Raw genomic sequence first — 24,770 nt, forward strand, 5'->3', positions numbered from 1 at the left:
TGATGACTGCAGTTTTCAGGGCCTGTGGGAAGAAACCCAAGAGAAGAGATGTGTTGACAATTTGTAGGAGATCTGAGGCCAGGGAGTTAAAAACATTTTTGAAAAAGCCGGTAGGCAGAATATTAAGGCGGCAGGAGGAAAAGCTCAGATGTTGTCTAATGTCCTCCAAGTTTTTATGGTTGATTGGATCAAATTGTGTCATGCTATTTGAATTGATTTTAAGTGGACACAGGGACAATACATAGGTACCCTGTAGCTGGTATGGAGGCACTGACTGCTTGTCTAATTTTCTGAATTTTGTCAGTGAAAAAGGAGGCAAATTCATTGCAGGCCCTGGTGGATAGAAGTTCAGGGGCTACTTACACAGGAGGGTTTGTTAGCCTGTTGACAGTAGCAAACAAGGCACGTGCGTTATTATGGTTTTTGGTCATGATGTCAGAGAAAAAGGACCGCCTTGCACTTCTCATTTCCAAATTATAAATGCGAAGTCTCCAGTGTGGCATTTCTCCATGGAGATCTTTTCTTACCAGAGACTACCTTCACATTAGTGATTTTTAGAACTGAAATTATCTACAGCTTCATTGACTGAGACCAAAGAGAGGGCAGAGGGGTGTACTACAAAGCAAGATTAATGAGTTAACATGGTATGTTGAGCCTAAAGCCAGGGTTTTCAATGTCACGAAGGTAGCGCTCTTTTAACCTGGCTAGATCACCATGGTAACTTATGCTGCAAACTTAACCTGGTCTGGAGCAGGTTATGTTCCGAGTTTCAGCTTAAGTCAGCGATAAAAAGCGCTGCCCTTTCACTAACCACCTGATTTGCTGCCAAGTCCGTTTATCACTGCTGTTACTGCAGCTATTAGAACATCAATTAGAAAATTGATTGGTCTTTTATCATACTTACCATTGTTTTGATATGTCATATTATAAATTTCTAATGGTGCATTAGGTTAGGGTTATTTGTTGGATGGGGTTTTGTTAAAATATATCAAACTGTATTTCAAATTGTAAAAAAAACTAATAAAAACTAAAATCTCATGAAAGAAATACTTTGAACCAAAAAAAAGAAAATCAATTAGTCTATTGGTATTTATCACAGATAAAATCTATGAAATTAATTTCACTTTGATTTGGCCAAAAACTAAAGTGATTTTCACTTATCCTTCATTATGGGACAGAGTCAGACCTAAATGCACTTCTTGAGTATAATGTTTAAATCTGCTGCATCAAGTTTAAAGTTTAAGAGCTCTGAATGTGGGAGGCATTGAGAGTGCATTGAGTGGTAAAATAAATATATTAACTTGCGAGTTTCCACGATCAGCAGTTTTCTGAAAGCATTCCACTCTCGTCTTATTTGCAGCAACGGTATTGCTTTTTGCTGTGATAATGTATTTATATTCTTCATAGCTCTGCGTTATAATGACCTGTTCCCTCCTGACTGAAGTAGCATGATGCGCCAAACGCCCCCTTTTATGGGAACACGCACAGAGCCTGAAGCAGAAAGCCTGGGTCAATAAGGAAAGCTGATAACCACTGTCTTGATACCACTTATCTCTGAGTGTGAGTTTAGGGTTTGTCAAGCCAGCTCACACAAAGAAAGCCTGGGTATGTTGAACTTGCTTCATAATACACCTCTCTGGTGTGGAAGAGAAAGCCTGAATAAACATTTCACGGGTGTTTTCAGTGATATACCATTTGTGATTATTTCTGTTTGAACATTTGTGTGCACCGAGATAGTATACAGAAAACACAGGAATGATCAGAAAGAGCAACATCAGTCACGGGGCTTTGTAACTTGTGATGAATATGTCAAAACTGGCTGAGGACTTAAAGCTGATGGTGGATGTGGAAGCCAAGGCGAGGTTAGGGGAGAGGAAAAGGGAGTGCTGCAGGGGTGTAAGTTTGGTCCCAGCAGTGACCAACTCTTTCATTTGGGTCAGTGAACTCCAAGAGGGACTTACTTACCTTGGGTGTCCTTTTAAGAACAAGGGTTGAAGAGGCACTCTGCCTGGATGATAATTCAGGCCAGCCAGTCGCATCACAAATCTCAGGGTGCTGGGCGCTGCCTGTCACTTCTTCTCTCATTTCCCAGGAAAATTATTTACTAATTTATTTATTACCTGATACACAGCCCTCCTGTTTCTTGGTAGTCTCTTTGGTGCTAATTAATCGTGTGTTAGCATGCTATTGTCCACTGTTTCGAGTCCATGGTAAAGCGGTGTCATTCCCACATAGTCAATTCCACATTCACATCTAACTGGTGGATTTTGGTTTCAAGCACCGCAATTTTCTGTAGAAGTTTGTGGAAGTCATCCGTGGAGAAGGGGGTGCATCTTGCTGCTAATCAGCTTTAGCTAAGTACCGCGTTTCCAGTCACTGCAGTACAGACTTGTGCTGTCGGTAGGCTGTGCTCATGTAGTACTGAGGAAGTCATAAAAGTGTTGAAAATATGGCATTAGCCTACTTTATCTAAATAAATTACAGTCTCAATAATTTAAAAGTATTCAGGAGCCACTGCTCATAATTTCTAGCAGAAAAAGAACAAGAATAACAGCAAAAGAATGTAAGCATAATCAAGAGCAAGCAGCAAACTGTCTGCACTGTAAGAAACCCGGAGGCAGCAGGATGGTTGTTCCACGGGTTGTTCACATTGTCCACTCGCATATTTTGGATTGGATTCGGACTCAAACATGTGCTGATGTCTTTAAGAAGCTTCCATTTTGAGTAAAGAATGAGGAAAATAAGTGAAATCCTACTATTACTGTTTGTTAGGCAGCCTCCCAAGACACTGGAAGTCTGCCGACGGGCAGCTTCTGGGAGCTAACCAATCAGAACAGAGTGGGCTCATCAGGAGGGGGGCCTTTAAGAGACAGGAGCTAAAACGGCACGTTCACACAGAGGCTGAATTGAGGGGCTGCATAAAGGGTCAGTATAAGATAAATTAGTTTTTTGAACTGAAACTGAAACCTTAGGTTTCGGAAAGTTACAAAAATTGTCAGAGACACTTCCCCATTTCAAATGTCTGAAAAACGTGTGGGGGAAGGGGGTTTCAGGAGCTTTTCAGCCACCCAACAAGCACTTCAGTCAGAGTATACTAATGTCTTTACACATCTACATCAACACTTGTAAGAGACCACATGAAATCAGTTGGACAGACAAAACATAACTGGCATTACTTTATTTTTTTTACACTGTGTCTTGCCGGATGCTGAACCCAGAACTATGTTTGCAACGTATATGAAGCGATGCTGTGTTACAGAATACACACAGAATTTTTGTACCATAAACAACACCAAACAAAACAGTTTGACAATTGAAATATATTGAAATATATTGTTTTCTTATTGTTAATTATAGACAAAGTTAATAAATGATTAATTGTCAGGCTGCAAATATGTTCTGTACCATTTCATTATGATTGAAAAACTTTATAGTACATTGTACAAAAGACTAATTGTCGCACAAATGCGATTATTATAAAACACTGGCAACACTGCAGTTGTGTCAGACATAACTGTAAGCTGCTTAATCATGTATTGTTTATACTACAACAACTTGGCAGCCATGAAATGAGATAATAAGTGTCTGATTTTTATCAAACTTACCATCCAAATGTGTATGTATTTGCCTTTTTTTCTTGCTTATTAAGCAACTTAAATGCTTATTAAACAACTAAAGACATTGATTAAAGACAAAATTTAATTGCCTTTTAAAAGCCTCTTTTAAAAGCCTGTGTCCATCATCACAAACATAATTTAAAAAGTCACTCATATTTACTTTTTTGTTTTCCTTTTCTTCCCTCACCCTCTTTATCTGATCATCAGAGAAGGATGTCGGATTGAGAACGTTGAAAAGAATATTAGATGCAGGAAATATGCCTTCAACATGTTGCAGCTGATGGCCTTTCCCAAGTGCTACCGACCACCAGAGGGGACTTACGGAAAAGTTGACTCTTGAGGAAGTAAGCCATGTACTGTAAAACCAGTCATTCTTTATTGTCCAAGTACTAAATATGACAGTAAATAATAGTGAAATTATTGTAAAACAATTTATTGTTCTTAATAACCAACCTTGCTGGATGTTTTTTTTTTATTGATGTTTGCTTAGTTTTTGTTTGCACTGGTATGTGAGGGTGGTTGTGTGTTCACCGAACCTCACACTGGATTTGCCAAACATGTGTCACTTGTAAAAAATAAAGCACTTTCCGTTTTTGTCTTGTATATTTTCATGGCCTAAGCAGTGATAAATAATACAACTGTGTGGCAAATCATAGTTGATCTCTGTGTGTCTGTACAGTATATTAATGACCTCAAGCAGTACAACATGCATGCCTGCATGAGGAATTTCCCTCCTGCAGAAATTTCAAATTTTTTTTAAAGGGATTTGTCAGTGTGATAAAATAATCTTAACTCAGGTCAGTTAAGTAGTTTATACTGACCTATTTCAGAGTTTATGTTAAGTTTAGACTGTTCCTAGGATGATTTATTGTATAAACATGGCTCTTTAAACAGTGAATTGGAAACAAATTGTTTATCCCATGTCTCATTCTGTGTTTGGATACACTGAACTCCACATTATGAAAGTGAAAACTTAATTGGTGGTCTGCTTAACAGGAACTCATGCACAACTCGTTTTTGAGCAATGGATCTATGTATTTTACTGATGTCACATATTGGGGCCAAACTTAACCTATTTTGTTTTTGGTGGTTAGAGACATTGTAATTTCATCCTTGTACACCCAAATGTATGGGACATATACTGTAAGTAGCATATTTTAAATTACATGTTAAATCCCATTGCCTTTTTTACAACTCAGCCCCAATGGTTGCACTTGAGCTACATATTTTTATATCTCAAGGTACAGCCCAGTGAAACCAAATGAAGTACAGCTGGAAATTAGAACAGGATGCAGATAATGTACCATCATTTCTGAGAGCTATATAACAAAGTATGTAAATCCACTATTTATTTTTGTATTCTAAAATGATTTTATATTCTAAGTGTTCATTCCTTGGACTTCAATGCATGTTTAAAATGTATATGCTGTTAAATAATGGACATTTCTTTTTTTCTATTTAAAATTTAATAAAAAATGGTTTCATGTGGATATTGGTGACTATATAATGATATTTGTGTAATGAGTCACATACTGATCATTCTCACGGGCGTGTGCTTGATTGAACAAGTCAGTACATTATTACAGTTAAATGAGTCATAGTTTCATTCATGTGCTGTGTTAATCTATTGTGTTGCATGTTAAATTGACTTGCAAAATATATTCAAGTAGTGAAAGACTGAAAGAAACTTTTATTTTGAATTAAAAACCCAATTATACTTGAACATTAAAAAAATCTACAGTTTGACTACTTGGTATCTGTAGTCTTAAAAGGTGGCTCTGAAGCGTTTGTAGCTCTCTCCATTTAGAAAAGCAGCAGCTGTAAGCTTTGATATACAGCAATAACACTGAATTTCAATGGTGACCCAAAGTCACAACAAAAAAAAAAAGTGTTAAAAAGTATCAAAACATTTTTAAAACTTCTCATAACATTCCTGTAGCATTACCCAATTCATTTTTTAAATTCAGTTTTATTGATATAGTTCCAAATCATACAAAAGTTATCTCAGGACACTTTTCACATAGAGCAGGTCAAGACTGTACACTTTAATCCAACAGTTCCCCCATGAACAAGCACTTGGTGACAGCAGCAAGAAAAAACTCCCCTTTAACGGGAAGAAAGCTTAAAGAGAACTGGACTCTAAGTGGGTGACCATCTGCTTTGAGTTGACCCATTAATCTGTATTACCGGTATGTTCAAACAATCGGCTGTGAACCACTAACTCGCTAAATACACAATTTCTGGCAGAACTTCACAGCAATGAGGAGGCGATAACATCATGTTAAAGTTAAGTGTATTTATCTAGGTTGTGGAGAAACAATGAATGTTTAGAACATACTGAACATATTACAATAAACGAGAGGTGGCCAATGATGCTGGGTCGTTTGAAATTTATTTTAGCTGCTTTGAAACCAGGCTCATTACAGCTTCTATTCTGTGCAAAGGAGCAAAGTCTTTGGTAACATATTCCTTTAACATTCAGGTGAATACATGCAATTTCTCACTCACATATTATTTTGCCGGATTGTGTTGGGTCACTCTCTCATTCAAGGGTTTGACACTAAAGATGATCACAACTTCATGTGGACAGTATGCTAACTACAGTTAGCATACTGTCCACATGAGCAGAACGTCCGGTAAGCGTGTGCTACCTAAACATTTTATTTCTGTATTTTACACTTGAAATGCTGGTTTTACTGTCATCTTTTACCTTTCAGTTGATTCTTAGGATCAAAGTGTCCAGGTTTGTCTCTTGATGTCAGGTAGGATGACTTCTTTGCTGGCTTGGTACAAATTGTTAACTGTTCATCCACAATGGTCTTATGTAATGTTCTTCAATATGTTCTCAATGGGTTGGAGCACCTGACTGGCTCTGCCAAATTTGAGACCGCAACACTCACTCAAGCCCAGACCCGAGGCTCACTGAGCTAATGCAATGCTGTGTCTTCCCTCCTCTTCTCACTGGATAATGGGTACCTACTCGCCACACGATATATATGGATGCAGATGATTGGTGCAGTCAGAGAGAGAAATTTAATAAATGACATTTGAAAATAACCACACCTGAATCCGACACAAGCCTGAAGTCTTGTGCAACCAAACAGCCCAAACCTGACCCAAAACCCAATAACCTACTTTGTTTGAACCTGTCAGGTCCGGTAGCAGAACTCTACAATGAAGACCTCAAATGCTGATTTTTTTTGTCATGGATTCAAGTTAGAGAAAAACCTGAAGTTCAAAGTTAACACCGTGTTTAGATTTCCTGGATCTTTATTTCATTTGGATGGTTTCCATGTTTGGTTTTGTTCTGATGTAGTGGGAGTCTTCACTTGTATCCTCTTCAGAAAAAAATTTACAACCTCAAGAATGCTTCTGGCCTGCTCAGTGTCTTGGAGAAGTTATACTTTTGCTTTTCCTGTTAAAAAAAGGTCAAAAATTATTTGTGAGAATCATTGTCTCCAGACTACATGTGTATAAGCAACTAGTAACAGCGGGCTGCTGTCATCTTTGGCAGGTTCCTGAAATCCTCATTGATGACTGGTGGGTGCAGCAAACAGAGCATCATATGAGACCAGAAAAGCATAGCATCATCATCATCTTCTTCTTGGCTTTTTATACTTACTTAAAGGTACCTTGTGGAGTGTTGTGGAGTGATGGTCGTACATGTAGGTTCCCATTTCATTTGTTTTGTGCACAAAGAAGCACATGGGAGCATGAAGTTAGTGAACTTATTTCCTTAGAGTGATGTTTTCATTGCTGTCATTAATCTTTGGTAACAGTTGCCTTCATGCCAAAGGAACACAGTGTGGCTCGCTGATGTGTTTTTAATAGTGTTTTGAACAAAAACAGAGGTCTACAGCACAAAAGAATAAGATACTGTAGATCAGGCTTTGGGTATACTGTACACGCAATACTTGTAAGTAGGATCAATGCATGTGAGAATTGTTGACCATAAGAAAACTTCAGAAAATCACCGTCCTCATCCTTTAACAAACACATGTGGCAAGATAAAAATAGAAAAATAAGAGATCAAATGAAAGACTATATGGTCGGAATATTTACTGGAGTGAGCAATAACTTTGAAGATACTGGAGTTCATTAGGTAAGCTTAATGATATGCTACATTCTGCATATACATGACATGTTGCTTTGCTACTTCCTGATACGTCTCTCAAAACTGTACAGCTTCCCAATTTACCCAATTAAAAACAAACAATGGCCTGAGGTTACTTTTATGACTTACACAAAATCTCTAAACTTTAAATTGTTATATTGCATCCTAAATATAGTGTAATACTATATTATAAAATTCACACATAATAAACATTTTATATGGCCTTTAGGGACAGCATGACTTATCACAGACTGGCATAGTTACAATACAATATTTATAAAATAAAAACAAAGGCACAGTTATTTACAAAAATATATTTGTAGTTTACAATATTTACATCATGTTATACTTAATTAGCCATCTGCGATGCGATCCTCTCTTCCAAAAGGTGATTTAGTCTGGCCAGAAATACTGTGATATTTTTAAGTGAGTATGCTTCACAAGGTGGACAGCCGACCTAAAATTCAAAAGAGATACAATTTAACGTTTTTAAACGTGAATAAAAAAGGTACTTAAAAAAAATGAAAATACTACAGATAAAAGCTAATAGGACATTGAAATGTCTCAATTTAGTTTTGTGTAATATAGTATGTTGGATTTGTGGTGACGAAATTGTATCAACTCTGAATTGTGAGGAAGTTAACCATAAAAAAGTATGATGAGCCCTGAAAAGCTTAATTTTGCGTACAGTTTTACACACACTGGATATTTTATTAATGCCAGATTCATCAGTCGTTATATGAAGAATGACAATTTGTCTTTTCAGTAGAGACAGCCCAAAGTTTACTGCCATGTTTATTTAAAAGGGACATATAATGCACAGTTCTAGGTCAACTTTTTTGATCCAGGGCTCTACCGGAATATATTTGCATGATTTACAGTTCAAAAAACTCCTTATTCAACTTATACTGACCCTTTACACAGCCCTTCAGTTCAGCCTCTTTCTGAAACAGGCTGTTTTAGCTCCTGTCTTATTAAGGGCCCCCTCCTGATGAATAGGATTTCACTACTTTCGCTACTTCATTACTAAAGTAGAAAAACACGTTGCCAACATCACGTTCAGAGCAGGCTTTTGACTCACAGCATTTATACATACGTTAACCTCAACTTTTAGAATTTTGACTATGTTTAACATAGATATCCAACATCTTAACAGTATATAAATAACCATAATAACCATAAAGCCATAAAAAGCATGATATGTCCCCTTTAAATGCAAATGTTGTTCATGGCTATAGCATGTTGTCTTGTCCAGTAGTTCTGATTGACTGAAACATAAATAAGTGTTCATTCATTTACATAAAATGCAATTGAAATTTAGGTCTTAATTTCTATCTTCTCACCTCATTCTAAATTCAATCACCAATGAAACAAAAAAACGGATGTATTTCCTGCGTGAAATCCGGGTTACTATCTGTTAAGAGGGAAATGTAAACAGGGCTTACCTGGTCAGCTCCAGGCATTGTTTTAATGTATTCATTGAAATTTAAGATGTGATACGCTGCATCAATCGTAATTTTTTCCTCATTCAGGACCATTATCAACTCCAACATGTAACACTTGAGCGCCATGTTTCTACAGTTCTCCTAGGAGAGAAAGAAATGCTTCAGTATGGACACTTACATTGACTTGCAGATTTATTTCATTAACAGGTATAAACAGCTGTGTAGCTGTGTCATGTTCTTGCTCAGGTATTTGATACCTAAGCAAGCTACTGCTCATGCTCACAAATCAAGAAATATTGTGAATTCTGTTTTAAGTTGATTTCTTACTTGATAGTACTAGTGCTCTCACAGCTATACAATTTGATGGCTTATATCCATGTGGTGTGCCAATTTAATGATGGAGGTCACTTAAAATCTTATAAGGATAAAGCTGGCATTATTTTATATTTTTATTATTATCAACAAATCCCATGAAAATCCCAATTGTTCCTACAGAAGATAGTAAATGGACCGCATCTACTCTTGTCTTTCAACCACTCAAAGCACTATAGACTACATGCCAACATTCACCCATTCACACACGCATTCATACACTGATGGCACAGCCTTTGGGTGCTATTTGGGGTTCAGTATCTTGCCCAAGGACAATTCAACATGCTGACTGAAGGAGCTGGGCATCGAATTGCCAATCTTCTGATTAGTGGAAGACCTGCTCTACCTCTGAGCCACAGCTGCCCCAGATGTAAATCTTTACAAACAGGTCACAAATGTATAGTTTCATTATGAGAAAAGGATCACTAATCTTCTAAAACAGCTGGGCACTTTAGTTTTTAGCTAAATGTTACTTACACTTATCTTGCGAGACAGCTGGATTCATGAGATCACGTGAGAATCCATCTTGTCAGGTTTCAAGTTATACACTTGTGTCAATCAGCATTGCAAATCCAGCTGCCTTGCAAGGTAAGACATGATAGACGGTGATGGACAGATGGTTCATCCAATCACCTGCCGAGTATGTTTTTGAAAGTGCCTGCTGTTTTCCAAACAATTTCCATGGACAACTTCTCAGATGGTTCTGTGTAACAAACCATCTGGCGCATCAGGTTATACTCACACGGGTGTGAGAGTGCATTTGTGCGGATTATCAAGTGCGGATTAATACATATGTATTGCTTTAGTGAGTATTAACAGCAATAAGACGATGTATGTGGAATTGATTAAAAATAGACTATGGTGCTCATGTTCATGGTGATAAAGGAACAAATCACCCAATGCAATGGTGTGGCTCATTGATGTGTTTTTAATAATTTTTTGACAACAATGGAGCTCTATGGCACAGAGGAATAAGATAAAGCAAGCTTTGATACACAGATTATACTTGTTAATTGGATCCATTATTGCTGGTTTTGGTCTTTTCACATGATTTGTAAGAAAAAGCCTTATTCTTTGAGTTTTGGTTTCTGAATTACAATGGGATACTCTGATTTTTATTTATTTCTAGCTTAAATTGAAACAAAACTTTAACATATACTTTTTACAACTTACCTTAATGTCATCAGTTGATGGAGCGTACAGCATAGCATCAGATTTCTAAACAGAGGTAAGAAGTTAAACACTATAATTTGACAAATTATGGTTTTGAGTAATGTTTTCAAATATAATCATTAAAAATAATTACCTACTACTGATACTGATAAAGCAATAGATTATATTAAAGTGTCAACAAAGTATCAGTGAAAATAGAAATATCATGGTTTCTACAATACAAAACAAAAGTGCTAAAACATAACCAAAATTATTTGATACCTTCTCTCACCTCAATGGTTTGTTTCACTTCCTCCACGCAATGCTTTAGATCACGTAAATGCGGCCCCTGAGCAGAACACGTAGACATACTCAAAAAGCTTTAGGAGAATAAAGAGACAATGATTATAATACACTGTCTGTGACAGTAATCAGCTTTAATTAAAGTCAGATGTGCATGTTAATGTCTGTCATTGTTTAAAATCTATTGTATTTATTACTGACCCCCTGTCTCTGTATGCTACTTACTCAGCTACAAGTCTCGCAGACAGAAACTATATTCAACAGTCAATTTAGTTGTTGGCATGTTGCCACACTGTTGGGGTGGTTTGAAAGCTTTCAAAGTAATGGATCTGATACATAGATAGAAAATAATCCCCTTCTGATGGAACATTACAAGCCACTTATGCTTGTATGGATAAGTAATATCAAATTGTAAGACTTTTTGGATGAAAGAAATTTGATCTTTTGTTGTTGAGACACATTTCCTCTCATGAATAATGTTGAATATGTGACACTCTCTGAGTGTTTTTCCAGCTACAGTATATCACAGATTTTAGAAACATTTACTCTGTTATTTCTAAGGATGATCACCAGTATTTTATTAACTTCAGATAACAAAATACACTGTTTGCCTACCTCAGAAGTAAGAAACAAAGCCACACCTGAGTTTTGTGGCTCTCTCGGCACAGGTTACAGGTCAGCTGGAACTGGGCGCCTTTCTAGAAACAAAGTAAGAAAAGATTAGTGTGTAGTCCTTCGGGTAATTTGGTCAAGCATGAATGAGACAGTTGACAGAAAAAGTGCTGGTTAACAGGATCATTTTTACCTTGATGTAACTTAATTTAAGAGCATAAAACATCTTTTTATTGTTCAAACAGTTACACATGAAAAATCCCTTTCACTTGATTCATTTATTTGTTGATTCATTCAACATTCACTATCAGCTGTATACAGTAAGTTTGTTTCAGTTAGTTCAGTAAAGTCAATTTAGCTCTGAACTGATCCTCAAGAGGAGGGGTCATTACAATGTCAGCACTACTGATATTTCTTGAACAGCATGATCATCCCATCATGCATTGTGAAACTGTGCCCCCTCAAAAAATTGACTGCATGACGCCCCTGACTTTACATATACAAGACGGGTGACGGGTGACAAATTAAAGGAAAAACTAACATTAAGTGTCTTAGTAAGGTGTTTGGTCACCATGTGCCGCCAGAACAGCTTCAGTACACCTTAGTATTGATTCTACAAGTCTCTTAACTCTACTGGAGGGATGAACGCCATTCTTCCAAAAGATATTCCCTCGTTTGATGTTTTGATGATGGTGGTGGAGAGTGCAGTCCAAAATTTCCAATAGGTGTTCAATTGGGTTGAGATGTGGTTGCTGCGAAGGCCATAGCATATGATTCAGATCATTTTCATAATCATCAAACCATTCATTGACCATAATTTCCGATCCTATTTACTGACATCTTTCCCATAGATCTAAATGCAGATGTCACTTTAGTCACAGTTCCTATGGGAATACCAGCCAGTTGAGCAGTCTTTATGACTGAAGCTCCTGCCATCCGTGCCCCAAAAATGAACCCTCTTTCAAAGTCACATAGATCTTTTCCTCCTGCCATCTTGATACAAAATCAGAATCAGCTGGGCCTCCTCATCATTTTTACACATGCCACAGAGCATGATTGGCTGGAAGCATTTGCATTTATTTTTCTCCACTCATTTATTCAGGTTTTTCCTTTAATTTGTCACCCATCTGTATGTATAGGCCGAAAATGAATCTCATCGCTGTGCAAATACAAATTGCTGTTTTTAGAGAACAAGAACCTCTTGTGATACCAAAATGTTTGCCTGCTGCGCTTTCCCCTTTCAGACAGGGGGAAATTACTGCTATTGTCTCCATTGTTTCCAATGTAAACAACAGCAGCCCTGCCGCTAACATAGGGCCTGAGTTGACAATGGTTGAAGTCAGCTTGCGTGTGGTAAACACAGAAGCCACACAGAGGAAAAGAACACAGGAACTTCTACTGGTATCAGAGTATCCTAAATTGTACACCTCTGCAGTGATCAAACATATCAATTACAAGAGCCCCACATCAGATTCAAACTGATCAACTCAACTGATCATTCAAAAGATTCTACTTTAAAGATCCACCCCAGACATGTTTTAAGATGTAAACTAGAAGAATGTACTCAGTAGAGTGCAGATCTTTGCCAGGTCTGTACATTCAACTTTAGTGGATCATATCATATCAGATATGGAAATACCTTTTGCTATGTCGTAATACATATCATAAAACGGTGAGGACTACTGAAAAGACAAAAGTCTAAGCTTTACTTTAGGCTCATAAGGAATGGCGTCATGAAATAGTGTTGTGAATGACCAAAGGATTTAATATACAAATGTGAAGTGAGATCATTACATTTTCTCTGTAACTCTCTGTGTGCCTTTGGACAGTAATGATCTTTTGTTATTGTTGAGAGGCCCCACTGGCCTTCTCCATCCTGTTTCATGACCTAGAAGACCCTACTCGGGTCTTGGTATAAGCAGAACATGTCAAGGGGTCAAGGGTCACATATGGCTCGGGGCTCTTGGTTTCTTGAGTCTTGGGAAAATGTGACTCTTATGCAACATACATGTGCATGTAAATGTGTATCTTGTGGCTGTGTGCCATTGGCTGCAATTATATAAACTGATACATTGACCAGTCACAGTCATTTCTCTGTTCCTTCTGCAACTATAAGGAACAGAGGGTTTTGGTTTATTAGGTTTGCTCTTTGTTTGAGACAGAAGTGATGCAAATCTTTGTGTGTTATGTCTCCTTACTGCACAATAATATTTTTTTAATCTTTTACCCAGCAGTGTGTATTATTTCATATGTGTGTTGTTGGCCTCATACTCCATGTGTTTGAGACAAGAGGCGGGCCTGCACACAGTCATAAAGCCTGATAGCAAGAAAGGGTGCCAGGCCAAACAATTTGCCTGCAGAACAGAGAGAGAATTTCTCCACGGAGACAAAGGACCACCTTGTCTTTATCTGAGTTGACTCTGCTGTTTTCTCTGCAACGCCCGCCAAGAATCAGCTGCCATCAAAACACAGACACTGTAACGGGTATAGGATGGACCCAATAGCAGCACAAATGACACTGGTATAAACTTAGTAGTCTTTATTTCACACGATGCCAAGGCAATATAAGCACGGTCGGAGAAACACAGTTCTAAGGAGTATGACTCCACTGGAAATAGAACCCCGATCTTCCACTCCCACAGCAGACAAAGACCAGGGAACAGGCAGGCAGAACTCAGAGTAAGGGACAGAAGGCTGGTGGGTTTACCGGGGCAGAGACGAGGAGCGATGGTCGAAGACAAGCTGATCAGAAACCAGGAAGGCAGTCCAGTGAAGAAAGCAAGACGACTTAGCATAGTAGTGTAGACAATCTGACAAGGAGGGAGTGGGCCGAGGCAGCTTATATACAGGCTTGATTGCAGATGATGAGCAGGTGGGAGCGCCAGGTGAAGGTGGTTGAACTAATGAGGGGTGTGGCAGAGCAGAGAGTGAGACTGAATGATTGGATAATTCCCACAGCAACAGGTGAGGGGGAGAGCAGACTCTGACAGACAGAGCAAGAGGATGTCCCTGTCAGCGTCAGGAACTGAGCCGCACCTGAAAGACGGAATAAAACACACACCCTACTCGCTTTCTGAAGTGATCAAACAATAGGTGTCTGGGCAGAGATAATGTTATATTGTTTGTTGTTAGCTTTTAGCTATTTAAGCTTTATTGCTTGTGTTATTGTTGTTTGCAACGAATTGACGGACCGCTGAATCCCTTTGTTCTGCTTTACTCCGAGAAGTATTTGAAGTTTGCTGCCTGTTTAGATGTGTTCACCACACTAGACCTTCATGTGTTTGTCTCACTCGGGACTACTGCTGTGTTTGTGCCACCATGAGTGAGAAAGTGCATTACAGACTGCCGTCCATGCGCCCCCTCTCTGTGGACAAAGCAACTGCTTCCCTCCCATCCATGGTCGTGATTCCGCCAAGAGTCGGCTTTCCCTCCTCTTTATTTCCCTCTCTTGTTACCAACACACACACACGCACACATGCACGCGCGCGTACAAACATATACACAACACACGCACCTCTTTTACACATCTGACAGTCAGATAAGATGTGACACAGCACCACTCTGCCCCTTGTTATCTACCATTAGATACTTGTGTTTGATACACTGAATTGAGTGAGTGCAGAAATGTCGACCCCCAGGCAGCGCTATCTTGCTATTGTCTGACCAAAACACCACAGTCACATCCGCCATTTGGTCCTCACATGATGTGACTTTCTCCCATACTCACGTCCGCCATCTAAACTCTCGCACGTCATCACACCAGATCACGTCCACCATCTTGCCACACACACACACACACACACACATGAATATCCACCCACACACACCCACCTGCATTTGTGTTTAACCGTGTACAGCTGTTGTTTTATGTATGCTTGCTTAGGTAGAATTAGATTTTAGGATAGTGATTTATTGATCAAAGCATCTGCTAACTTTGTTAACTTTGCTATGTTTAATAAACACTGTTATATCTTTAAGTCTTTTGTCACTATTGTGCATGTTTATTGTGAAAAGTGGCTGATTGAGAGAGTCAGAGCTCAAACTCAAACCTTCGTTCACCTATGAATGTTAATATCCCTCAGATATTAGCATTCTAGGTGAACTCTTTTATGGGACTACCTCACTGTCTGGTTATTGGTCCTGGTTTGCGGGTGGTGCCTCATTATTATGAATGAATATTAATAATTTATATTTTTTAATAATCAATAATTATCTTGGATAATTATTAATTATTGCTAATAACCAGCCGTGCTCCTCCCAGTGTTTTCAGACAATTTCTACAACAATAGGTTTTCCAAAAATTGTGAATAACTGCAACCACGAGAGGTCCATACAGTCATAATGGTCATAACATCATGTGCTCAAAAAATATTTGGCTGATGGGTCCAGTGGTATGTGATATTAACTGCGGACAGATACACAGACACACACCCAAACGTATGATCCCCTCCAGGCTTACGCCTGGCGGAGATAATAAAATACTCTACTTTGAATAATAATTTGTGTCTAATATGGTTTTTCCACAAAAAGTTTTAATTATCTTGTTAAAATCTCTAAAAATACATCTACTCCACCCTCATTAGGGTTAGGGTTTTATCATTTTTGTCTGCCCTATCTTTGATCAAGCTTTGATTCTGTGCTTAGTGTTGTTAATATGTGAGCACTGGCTCAAGCTGACATAAGCCCTGTTGTCAGATGACTCTTTCATAAACCATATTTAGGCACATCAGGAATATATCCCTGTCCTTTGGACAGAGCCACTCTGCCACTGCAACCCACGCTGTGGTCAAAAGGGGGGGTATTACACCTGTAGTGATATGAATTACCATAGAGAATGAATAGAAAAAGTTAAGAGAGTTATGCTCCTTTCACACATGGTCGCACCCTCTGCCTCCATCTTCACTCCACTTATGAGTAGGAGACATCTTCAGGAGTTGAACTTAAACTACAAATTTCAAGGGAGAAGGAGGAGGTGTCATTTTAAAGAATTTTTGAGGTGGTAATTGAACTTTTTTTGTGGGAAAACCATATCAGACACAAAATATTATTCCAAGCAGCCTATTTCTATATGTCATAAAACATGTCTGGAGGGGATCTTTAAAACTCTGCTCACAGGCTAATGCATCAATAATAATAATAATAGTGATTAACAAAATACTTTGATAATAATCTGAAAGGAAAGGGGAGTCTGCATATCAAGGGTGTTAACCTTTAATACATTTTACAAGTAATACTTTTTTTACTTACTTACTGTCTCATCCTCTTTTGTGCCAGATGTTAAGGGTTATGCATTTTTAAATAAAAACTGAGCTAATCTCATTACTGGACCATTAAGATTAAAGACACATTGTTATTTACAGTACATGTCTGCAATTTATAGTTGTTTTTATTCATATGAATAAGAAGAAAAATTTTCAGTTGTTTACTGTAACATTTACGGTAAGAAACTATTCATGTAGACTACAATAGAAACACTAAAAATACAGTATATTACTGCAGGCCTATAGCTACAGTATCAAACTGTAAACCTCATATTCGCAGCAGAATACTGTCATATATTTTATAGTATTTAACTATTAAGGAGATCTAACATGGCGGCGACCTTTTGCTGAATGAACTGAGTAAACTGAGTAAACATGTTAACTTTACAGGATTTACAAAAGATTTAAACACCTCCTGATTCAAATTACATTCACCGATCATCTGTCACCACCTACCCGGACCACTACATCTTTACAGTGGAGGACATAATGGATCTTGAAGCATTCATCGACGACTAGGCCTACTACAACCGGCAGATCAACATGGAGTCAGACTCAGCCAAACCCAGCACCAAAAGACGAAAGACAGACTCTTCAACGGACACAGACGATCTACAAACCACAGAAGTTGAGGTTAGTGTGCTAGCAAGCATAAACAAAAAACTGGATTTATTAGTTTCACTTCACGAAGAGGTTAAAGACATACGCAATAGCCTGGGGTTTGCCCACCACAACATCATCACACTACAAAAAACCAACCAGGACTTACAAACCACCGTTAAAACTCTCGACGAACAAATACATAGCCTACCATCTCCAAAGAAAATAAGATTCTGAAAGAAACTATGTTGGATTTACAAACCCGTTCTATGCGCGACAATCTCATCTTCTCTGGCGTTCTGAACAAACACCCGACAACCCAGAAAACCTCATAAAAAACTTCATGAAAACTCAACTGAAAATCCCCCCAGAAACTGTACAAAACATCACCTTCCACAGAGTACACCGCCTCGGAAAACCATCAACCAAAGGACCCCGGCCTAAAATAAGCTGGAACAAATCCACTATTCTACCTTTGACCGCAAATGCCTGGGATTCTGCAGCCCAAGATCCCTCTCTCCCAGTCCACATTGGTAATATCAAATACTTAGGCATTAATATTTCCTCCAGGCTGTCAGAGTTGTTTAACCTCAACTACACCCCTCTGCTGAAAAACATAGAAGATGATTTTAAACGCTGGACCAAGTTACCACTTACTCTTATTAGACGCATTACAACAGTTAAAATGAAAACCCTCCCACAAATCAACTACCTATTTTCATTACTTCCCATTACCCCCACTGACAACTGGTTTCAAACTTTAAACTCTTTAACAACTCAATTCTACTGGAAAAATAAAAAACCAAGAATCTCACTTTCAACATTACAGAGCACAAAATCACAGGGTGGCCTAGAAGCACCAAACTTCCTTCATTACTTCTTATCAAATCAACTACAATATTTACTCAAATGGATCCATAAAGATAATTACAGTACACCATGGTTACAGATAGAACAAAATCAATGTAAAACCATTTCACTCACAGACGTCCCATTCCTACCACAATCAATCAAGAAACAAGATTACTACAAGAACATCACAATCTCCTCAACTCTGACAGCCTGGTGGAAAGCCCACAAAATCACCAAATCATCACTAGCACCATGTAGGTTCACCCCGATTTGGCACAATCCGGACTTCCAACTGTACAACACTTCTGTTCACTTTCCATCATGGCACCAAAAAGGAATCACTCACGTCCATCACTTATTTGAAAATAACCAGTTCATATCATTCAATACACTTATCCAGAGGTATGGGGTTGGGAGAGACCAATTCCTGCAATATCAACAACTAAAATCCATTATTAAATCTAAAATCAACATATCCAATAACACATTACAGCCTTCCAAATTAAGCGAAGAAATCTTTAAAATTACAAACCCCAAACGAATAATTTCAAAAATTTACAAACTTCTTTCATTGACAGACACCTCCATAACACTCCCAACCACAAAATGGGAAAAGGACCTGGCTCTATTTCCCAACCCCGATTTCTGGATACAAATCAATAAAAACATCTTCTCCATGACTACCAATTCAAATTTACAACTAATACAATACAAAACCATCCACAGAATACACATCACTCAAGGAAAAATGTTTAAAATGGGATTGATCGATACAGATATCTGTTCACAATGCACCTTGGGTCACATAGATGATTATTTTCATGCCACTTGGCCTTGCCAGCCAGTTTTTTCATTTTGGATAACAGTCACAGAAAAACTATCGAGTATCTTAGGCTGCAGAATCTCAGCATCCCCATCGCTCCCCATCGCTTGCTGGGAGACTTGACACATATCACAATCCCAACTAAACACAAAAACCCGTTATTGATTTCTCTAACTATCGCCAAGAAAATAATATTTCAAAACTGGAAATCCAAACATTCCTGCCATATCACTCACTGGACTAATCTACTCTCAGAACACATCTCAATAGAAAAAATAACAGCTTGCAAAACAAACAATATATCAGCCTTTGAGGAAACATGGACCATATTCATAAATCACCTAAAACTCCACCCAGAATCCAATCCAAATCAATAGCCAAAACCAGAGCCACGTACATGACCACATATCAGACCACATACCCAACCAATAATAGACAAATTTTATTTTTTTTTATTATTATTTTAAATTTTATTTATTTTATTATTTTTTTTAAATTTAATTCACTTTTCCTTTCCCTTTTTTGTTGTTGTTGTTGTTGTTGTTGTTGTTGTTGTTGTTTTGTTTGTTCGTTTTTGTTTTTATTTCTTTGTTTTACTTACAGTTATACATATATATCATCAACATGTGTCATGATAGGCTAATTATTGTTATTTAGAAACTAAATATCTTTATCATTATTATTATTATTATTATTATTATTATTGCTATCACTACTATTGTCATTTATGCCACTATGAATTATACTATTATTATTATCATCACTACTATTGTTATTCCAGATAGTATCAATTACATTATTATTATTATGGTTGTTGCTGTGGATGTTATTATTATTATCATAATCGTTATTATTATTATTATTAGTAGTAGTAGTAGTAGTAGTAGTAGTATTAGGGCCTGAGCCCAAAGGGCGAAGACCCTATTGTTTTTCGTGTGTTTGTTTCTTTATTATTATTCTTTATTAATACGCCATTTTAACTCTAAATTTGACCCCCTAAACATGCTCAAAAACTCACCAAATTTGGCACGCAAATCAGGTCTGGTGAAAAATTTGATAAAATGTAAAAATTAACCCCCGAAGTGCCAAAATGTTCTCGAGAGCGCCACCTATGTATCTAAAACGGCCGCCACGGCCCGTAGGAATGTCGAACCAAAACTCAATTATTCGTCTCATCAAGACCTACAAATCATACGCTGACACCCCTGACCTAAATCCAACAGGAAGTCCGCAATCTCAATTTCAAAGTATGATTTTTTGCCAATTTTGGACCCCGAACAAACGCTATCTCCTCCGAGGGCGTTAATGGTATCGGCTTCAAACTTTAATACATGACTTATCACACTGTGTTGAGCAAAAGTTATTAAAAACTTTGTAATAACTCGAACGGTTTAGATTAAGTAAGCCCTGAAAGTTGGAGTGCGACATTACACCTTACAATGTAAACCAATGGGGAGGCAATCTCTGGGCATGGACTTTGTGCCAAACTGGGGCATCTGGCGTCTAAACTATAAGTCCGACCACTTTCAAATCTGTATCAATGGATTCGCGACGAAAATTCCTACAAAAAAATGTGATTTTTATGTAGGATTTGGCCAAAGATATGGGATTTATGAGGATATTTCACAAGTAGAGTACACTAATATCCTTCTCTGCAGTTGAGAGGGAGAGAATGGGAGGGGGGGGGGGGGGGTAAAGTAAACATCCACTGCCTGTGACAGAAGCCCTTAGACTGCGCCACACTCCACTTACTTAGTGCTTCTACACATGTGACAGGAGTGTTCAATCCTTACTTTTTTTCACGATCGCTTTCCTTCCTCCCTCTCTTGCGACTAACACACAGACACTCACGCGCGCACAGATACACGCACCGACATCGTTTTGCAAAGTTACGTCGCAGACCGACGACGTCATCACGTCAGGCCCAGTCGCCATCTTGTCTCGCGCACATACATACATACATACATACATACATACATACACGCATTCCCCTGCAAGTGTCCAACCCTGTGCAAAGCTGCTTGTGTTTTGTTTGGTAGAATTAGATTTTAGAATAGCTATTTATTGAATGAAGCATTTGTTAACTTTGTTAATTTTGCTAAGTTTAATAAACACTGTTATATCTTTAAAGAGAAGTTCTTTTGTCATTATTGTGTAACATATTATGAAAAGTGGCTGATTGAAGGAGTCAGAGCTCGAATTCAACCCTTCTTTGTTCACCCTTGAATGTTTATCTCTCAGATATTAACATTCTAGGTGAACTCCCATTTATGAGATTACCTTGTTCGGTTATTAGTCCCGGTTTCCGGGTGGTGCTCCGTATTTGCTAGTTCATATTAATAATTCTATTAATTGTTATAATTAGTTAATTATCGTTGATAATTGATATTGCAAATAAGCAACTGTGTTCCTCACAGATCCAACAGTTGGTGCCTGAATTATTGATTAAGGTTAACAATATTTTGATTTCATAATCCATAATTATTTGTGATAAACAGAGCGGTGGGCTCACAGAGAGAAACTGGTTAGTATTGTGTGTCAAAAGACTCACACTGATCATCTCCAAACGTTTTCTTGGTTCCCAGAAGCTTAGATGACTGCGCCGCAGCCCGACGTGCGCAAGGGTGCAAAGGCCCGTTCAACGCTGCTTGCAGCTTTAATTACTGCTGTTGTTCTAGTCCTTGAGTGTGGTGGCGGTGGAGGTAGAGGCAGTCGTAGACGTAGAAGTTCATGGGCCTGGAGGGATAGCTCAGGGCTTCTGCCCTTTTCTATCCATAGTAGGTGGATTTTGTATCCTTTTGGTCTTGGTCGGCGGAGGAGAGGCAGAAGGATGTGGGGGGACTCATGAGGTTTCAGGACACATGTGGGCCAAGGCACAAACAAAGCAAAACAAAACAAAACAAAACAAAGAAAAAAAAAAAAAAAAAAAGAGGCAGTCGTAAGTCCGGGTAAAGTCTTATATGCAGGGCGGTGGGGGGCGGAGCCATGCGGGGCGTGGGGGCGCCCGCCTCTCCCGACTCCTTGCCCTCCGGTGGTATAGCCGTGGTCCTTGGTGAGAGCGGCCGGAAGTTACTGTCTGTGGTAGGCCTACCTCTACCCCTACCCCTCTTATGGCAAAAAAAACAAAACAAACAAACAAAAAAATCTATGGTCACCTTCCACCGGACAAACTCTCTCCCAAACAGAACGGCAAACAAACAAACAACAAAAGACAGAGAAGGGGAAAAGAAGCAAAACAAACAAATATCACAGGAGGAATACCCCTTAGCTGGTCTCAGCTGGTCGGATCCCTGGGCTGTAGCGGTGTTGCTAAGGGCGCTGGCTGTCGTGTGGGAGGGTGATGGTGGCCTCCTCTCCTTGGGCTCTGTGTGTTTAGCTCCACCCCCCATAGCCATATTAAATTAATTTAATTGATATACACTCCGCTGCCGCCGCCACAGCATACTATCAAACAAGACTATTATCATTATTACATTATATTTCTGTATTGTTATTATTATCATTATTATAATAATTATTGACGCTCTCACTTTCTCTTTCCTCCCCTCCTCTCTCTCTCTTCTTTTCTCACTTTCATTCACTCACCCCCCTTCCCCTTTCCCACAATCAATCCATATTGCTTAGTTGCTTTCTACATTTACTATCTTTTTCATTGTAATATGATGTTGTCATTGCTGTTGTTTGTCATTATTTTTGTTTGTCTATCTGCTTGATTTGTCTTTTTTTTGTTTTGTTTTGTTTTTGTTTGTTTTGTTTCCACTTGTCTTGTCAACAGTATCACCAATAAAAAAACAACAAAACAAAACAAAAAAAAAACCTATTAAAGTAAATTACGATAGTGACACTGTAAAAAAATGGTAAAATGCTGGCAACGACAGCTGCCAGTAGTTTACTGTAATTTTGTATCTTTTTGTATCGAAGTAAAGTACAAGTACTTGTACTAACCACTTTCCATCGCTGCCTATCATCAAGTATATACATGGTTTGATATACATAAATAATCAGCAGGTAAATGTCTACCTCTTCATTCTAACCCACTTAAAACGTGTTGACCATTAAATAAGCGTCAAGTACCCTATTAAACATCAAACTCTTGCGTTCAATTTTTTTACTCCGGTAGAAGTAAAAAGTATCAGCAATTACCAAAAGTACAAGTAATCACAATGCAGAATGGCCCATCCGTGAATATTAAATATTATATAATAATATTATGATTATTGATGTCTTTATATGTAATCATCTCTTTAATATTGCAGCTGATAGCTAATAGCCTACATCATAAATTATATGTGTTGATTATATTTTTTATTGCCAATCCGAACCTGCAAAGTAAAGCTGCGAAATAAATGTAGCGGAGTAAAACGTACAATATTTTCCTCTGAGATTTTGTTGAGTAGAAATATATAGTAGCACAAAATGGAAGTAACTCATGCGAAGTACGTCAAAGCATAAATATACTTGTTTACTTTCCTCCATTGCAGAAGGAGGAGCTTGTTAAAACAGATGACGTCCCATGTTATTAACCGAAAGTGAAACCAACCGCTGACACATCTGCTCTATGGTTTTAACCAAATCACCATTATGGTTCACGGTTCACCGACAGTGGCTGAAAAGTCTTCCCAGACCGCACGTGGCTCATAAAATTGACACACCTCCGATCATTACGCACTACTTATTTCCTACCTGTGTGAAAACTTTGCCACCTTTCTACCTGACTTAATAAAAACGCAGCTTCTACAGGTTGAAAACAGAGGTGTAATCATGCTCTCTCTCTCACACACACTCACTCACACACACACACACACAGCGGGAGTCAGTTTACCGGTCGCTGGTCTCCGGGGCACGTGAGCTGAACAAGGATCACCGGGAGCGCCGTCATGAAGTCTTTCATCTGCGCAGCGGTTTCTCTCCTACCCAGTGGAGCACCAGTCCAAGATCACATTTTTGCATTTCATCTGTGATAATGTGGCTGTGTTGTCTCATCGGTCTGTGTCCACTAAGAGTAAATTATTGAGGCGAGAGTGAGTGCGTCCAGATTTCGCTCCAGGAGGCGACTCACACACGCCCTGCTGACTTTTAAGTTCACTCCCCCTCTGATTCGTCACTTTTCTTGCTCACAAGTACGTGTCAGAGCAACTATTGAGATTGTTGATAAGACATCTATGCAGAAGCTCTGTCTACCATGTCAAAAACATCTCTAAACTTAGACCCTTATAGAGAAACCCGTCCGTGCCACTTATCTTGTCAGGACTACTGCAATGCGCAGGGATTCACAGGGATCTGTGGCAGGAGCATCCAGGAGCTCTTGTACGTTCAGAACAGCGCTGCCAGGATCCTGATGAGTGTCCGAAAACACCAGCACGTGACACCAATTCTGTTTTCACTACACTGGCTCCCTGTCTCCTTCAGGCTTGACTACAGAGTTCTTTTTCTCAGATACAAATCCATCAACGGACATACGCCTCCCTACTTACAGGAACTGATCACACCACAAACCTCCATCTGCATCCGCAGATCTGCCAGCAGCTTGCTCCTCCGGGCCCTCAGTACCAAGCTCCTCACCATGGGAGATCAAGCCCTCTGGAACAGCCTTCCTGACCATCTGAGGGCAGCACAGAC

The 24,770-nt window shown here is 38.6% G+C and overlaps 2 protein-coding genes across 5 annotated transcripts in view; one reads left to right on the top strand and one right to left on the bottom strand.

The window, feature by feature from the left end:
* inpp4b (inositol polyphosphate-4-phosphatase type II B) overlaps nt 1-5,075 on the top strand; it is a 264,526-nt gene extending 259,451 nt beyond the window's left edge. The window contains exon 22 of the mRNA XM_042425454.1: nt 3,825-5,075. Within this exon, the coding sequence (XP_042281388.1) occupies nt 3,825-3,957 (133 nt within the window). The 3' untranslated portion in view covers nt 3,958-5,075. The remainder of the gene's footprint in view (nt 1-3,824) is intronic.
* Nucleotides 5,076-7,427: 2,352 nt separating this feature from the next.
* LOC121906570 (interleukin-15-like) lies at nt 7,428-24,736 on the bottom strand. 4 transcript variants are annotated; one of them, XM_042425500.1, is made up of 6 exons: nt 24,648-24,736; nt 11,619-11,701; nt 10,993-11,080; nt 10,722-10,766; nt 9,177-9,317; nt 7,428-8,188 (listed from the first exon to the last, which is right to left on the bottom strand). In XM_042425500.1, the coding sequence occupies exons 1-6, from the start codon at nt 24,714-24,716 to the stop codon at nt 8,081-8,083; spliced, it is 534 nt and encodes a 177-aa protein (XP_042281434.1). In that variant the 5' UTR covers nt 24,717-24,736; the 3' UTR covers nt 7,428-8,080. The 4 variants fall into 4 exon arrangements, with proteins under 4 accessions (XP_042281434.1, XP_042281441.1, XP_042281428.1 ...); XM_042425507.1 differs by lacking the exon at nt 24,648-24,736 and adding an exon at nt 23,974-24,633 and having other exon boundaries at nt 10,993-11,049; nt 11,645-11,701; XM_042425494.1 differs by lacking the exon at nt 24,648-24,736 and adding an exon at nt 23,974-24,628.
* Between the last annotated feature and the right edge of the window lie 34 nt (nt 24,737-24,770).

Source organism: Thunnus maccoyii, chromosome 2, assembly GCF_910596095.1.
Source record: "Thunnus maccoyii chromosome 2, fThuMac1.1, whole genome shotgun sequence".
In the NCBI taxonomy this organism is placed as follows: Eukaryota; Metazoa; Chordata; class Actinopteri; order Scombriformes; family Scombridae; genus Thunnus; species Thunnus maccoyii.

Excerpts from the sequence above, each read along its gene's own strand:
- LOC121906570 (XM_042425500.1), bottom strand. The coding sequence starts at position 24,716 with ATGGTGAGGAGCTTGGTACTGAGGGCCCGGAGGAGCAAGCTGCTGGCA. Across the intron at positions 11,081-11,618 it reads CTTTGTTTCTTACTTCTGAG|CTTTTTGAGTATGTCTACGT; the intron begins GTAGGCAAACAG and ends ATTCTCCTAAAG. Across the intron at positions 8,189-9,176 it reads CAATGCCTGGAGCTGACCAG|GTCGGCTGTCCACCTTGTGA; the intron begins GTAAGCCCTGTT and ends TTTGAATTTTAG.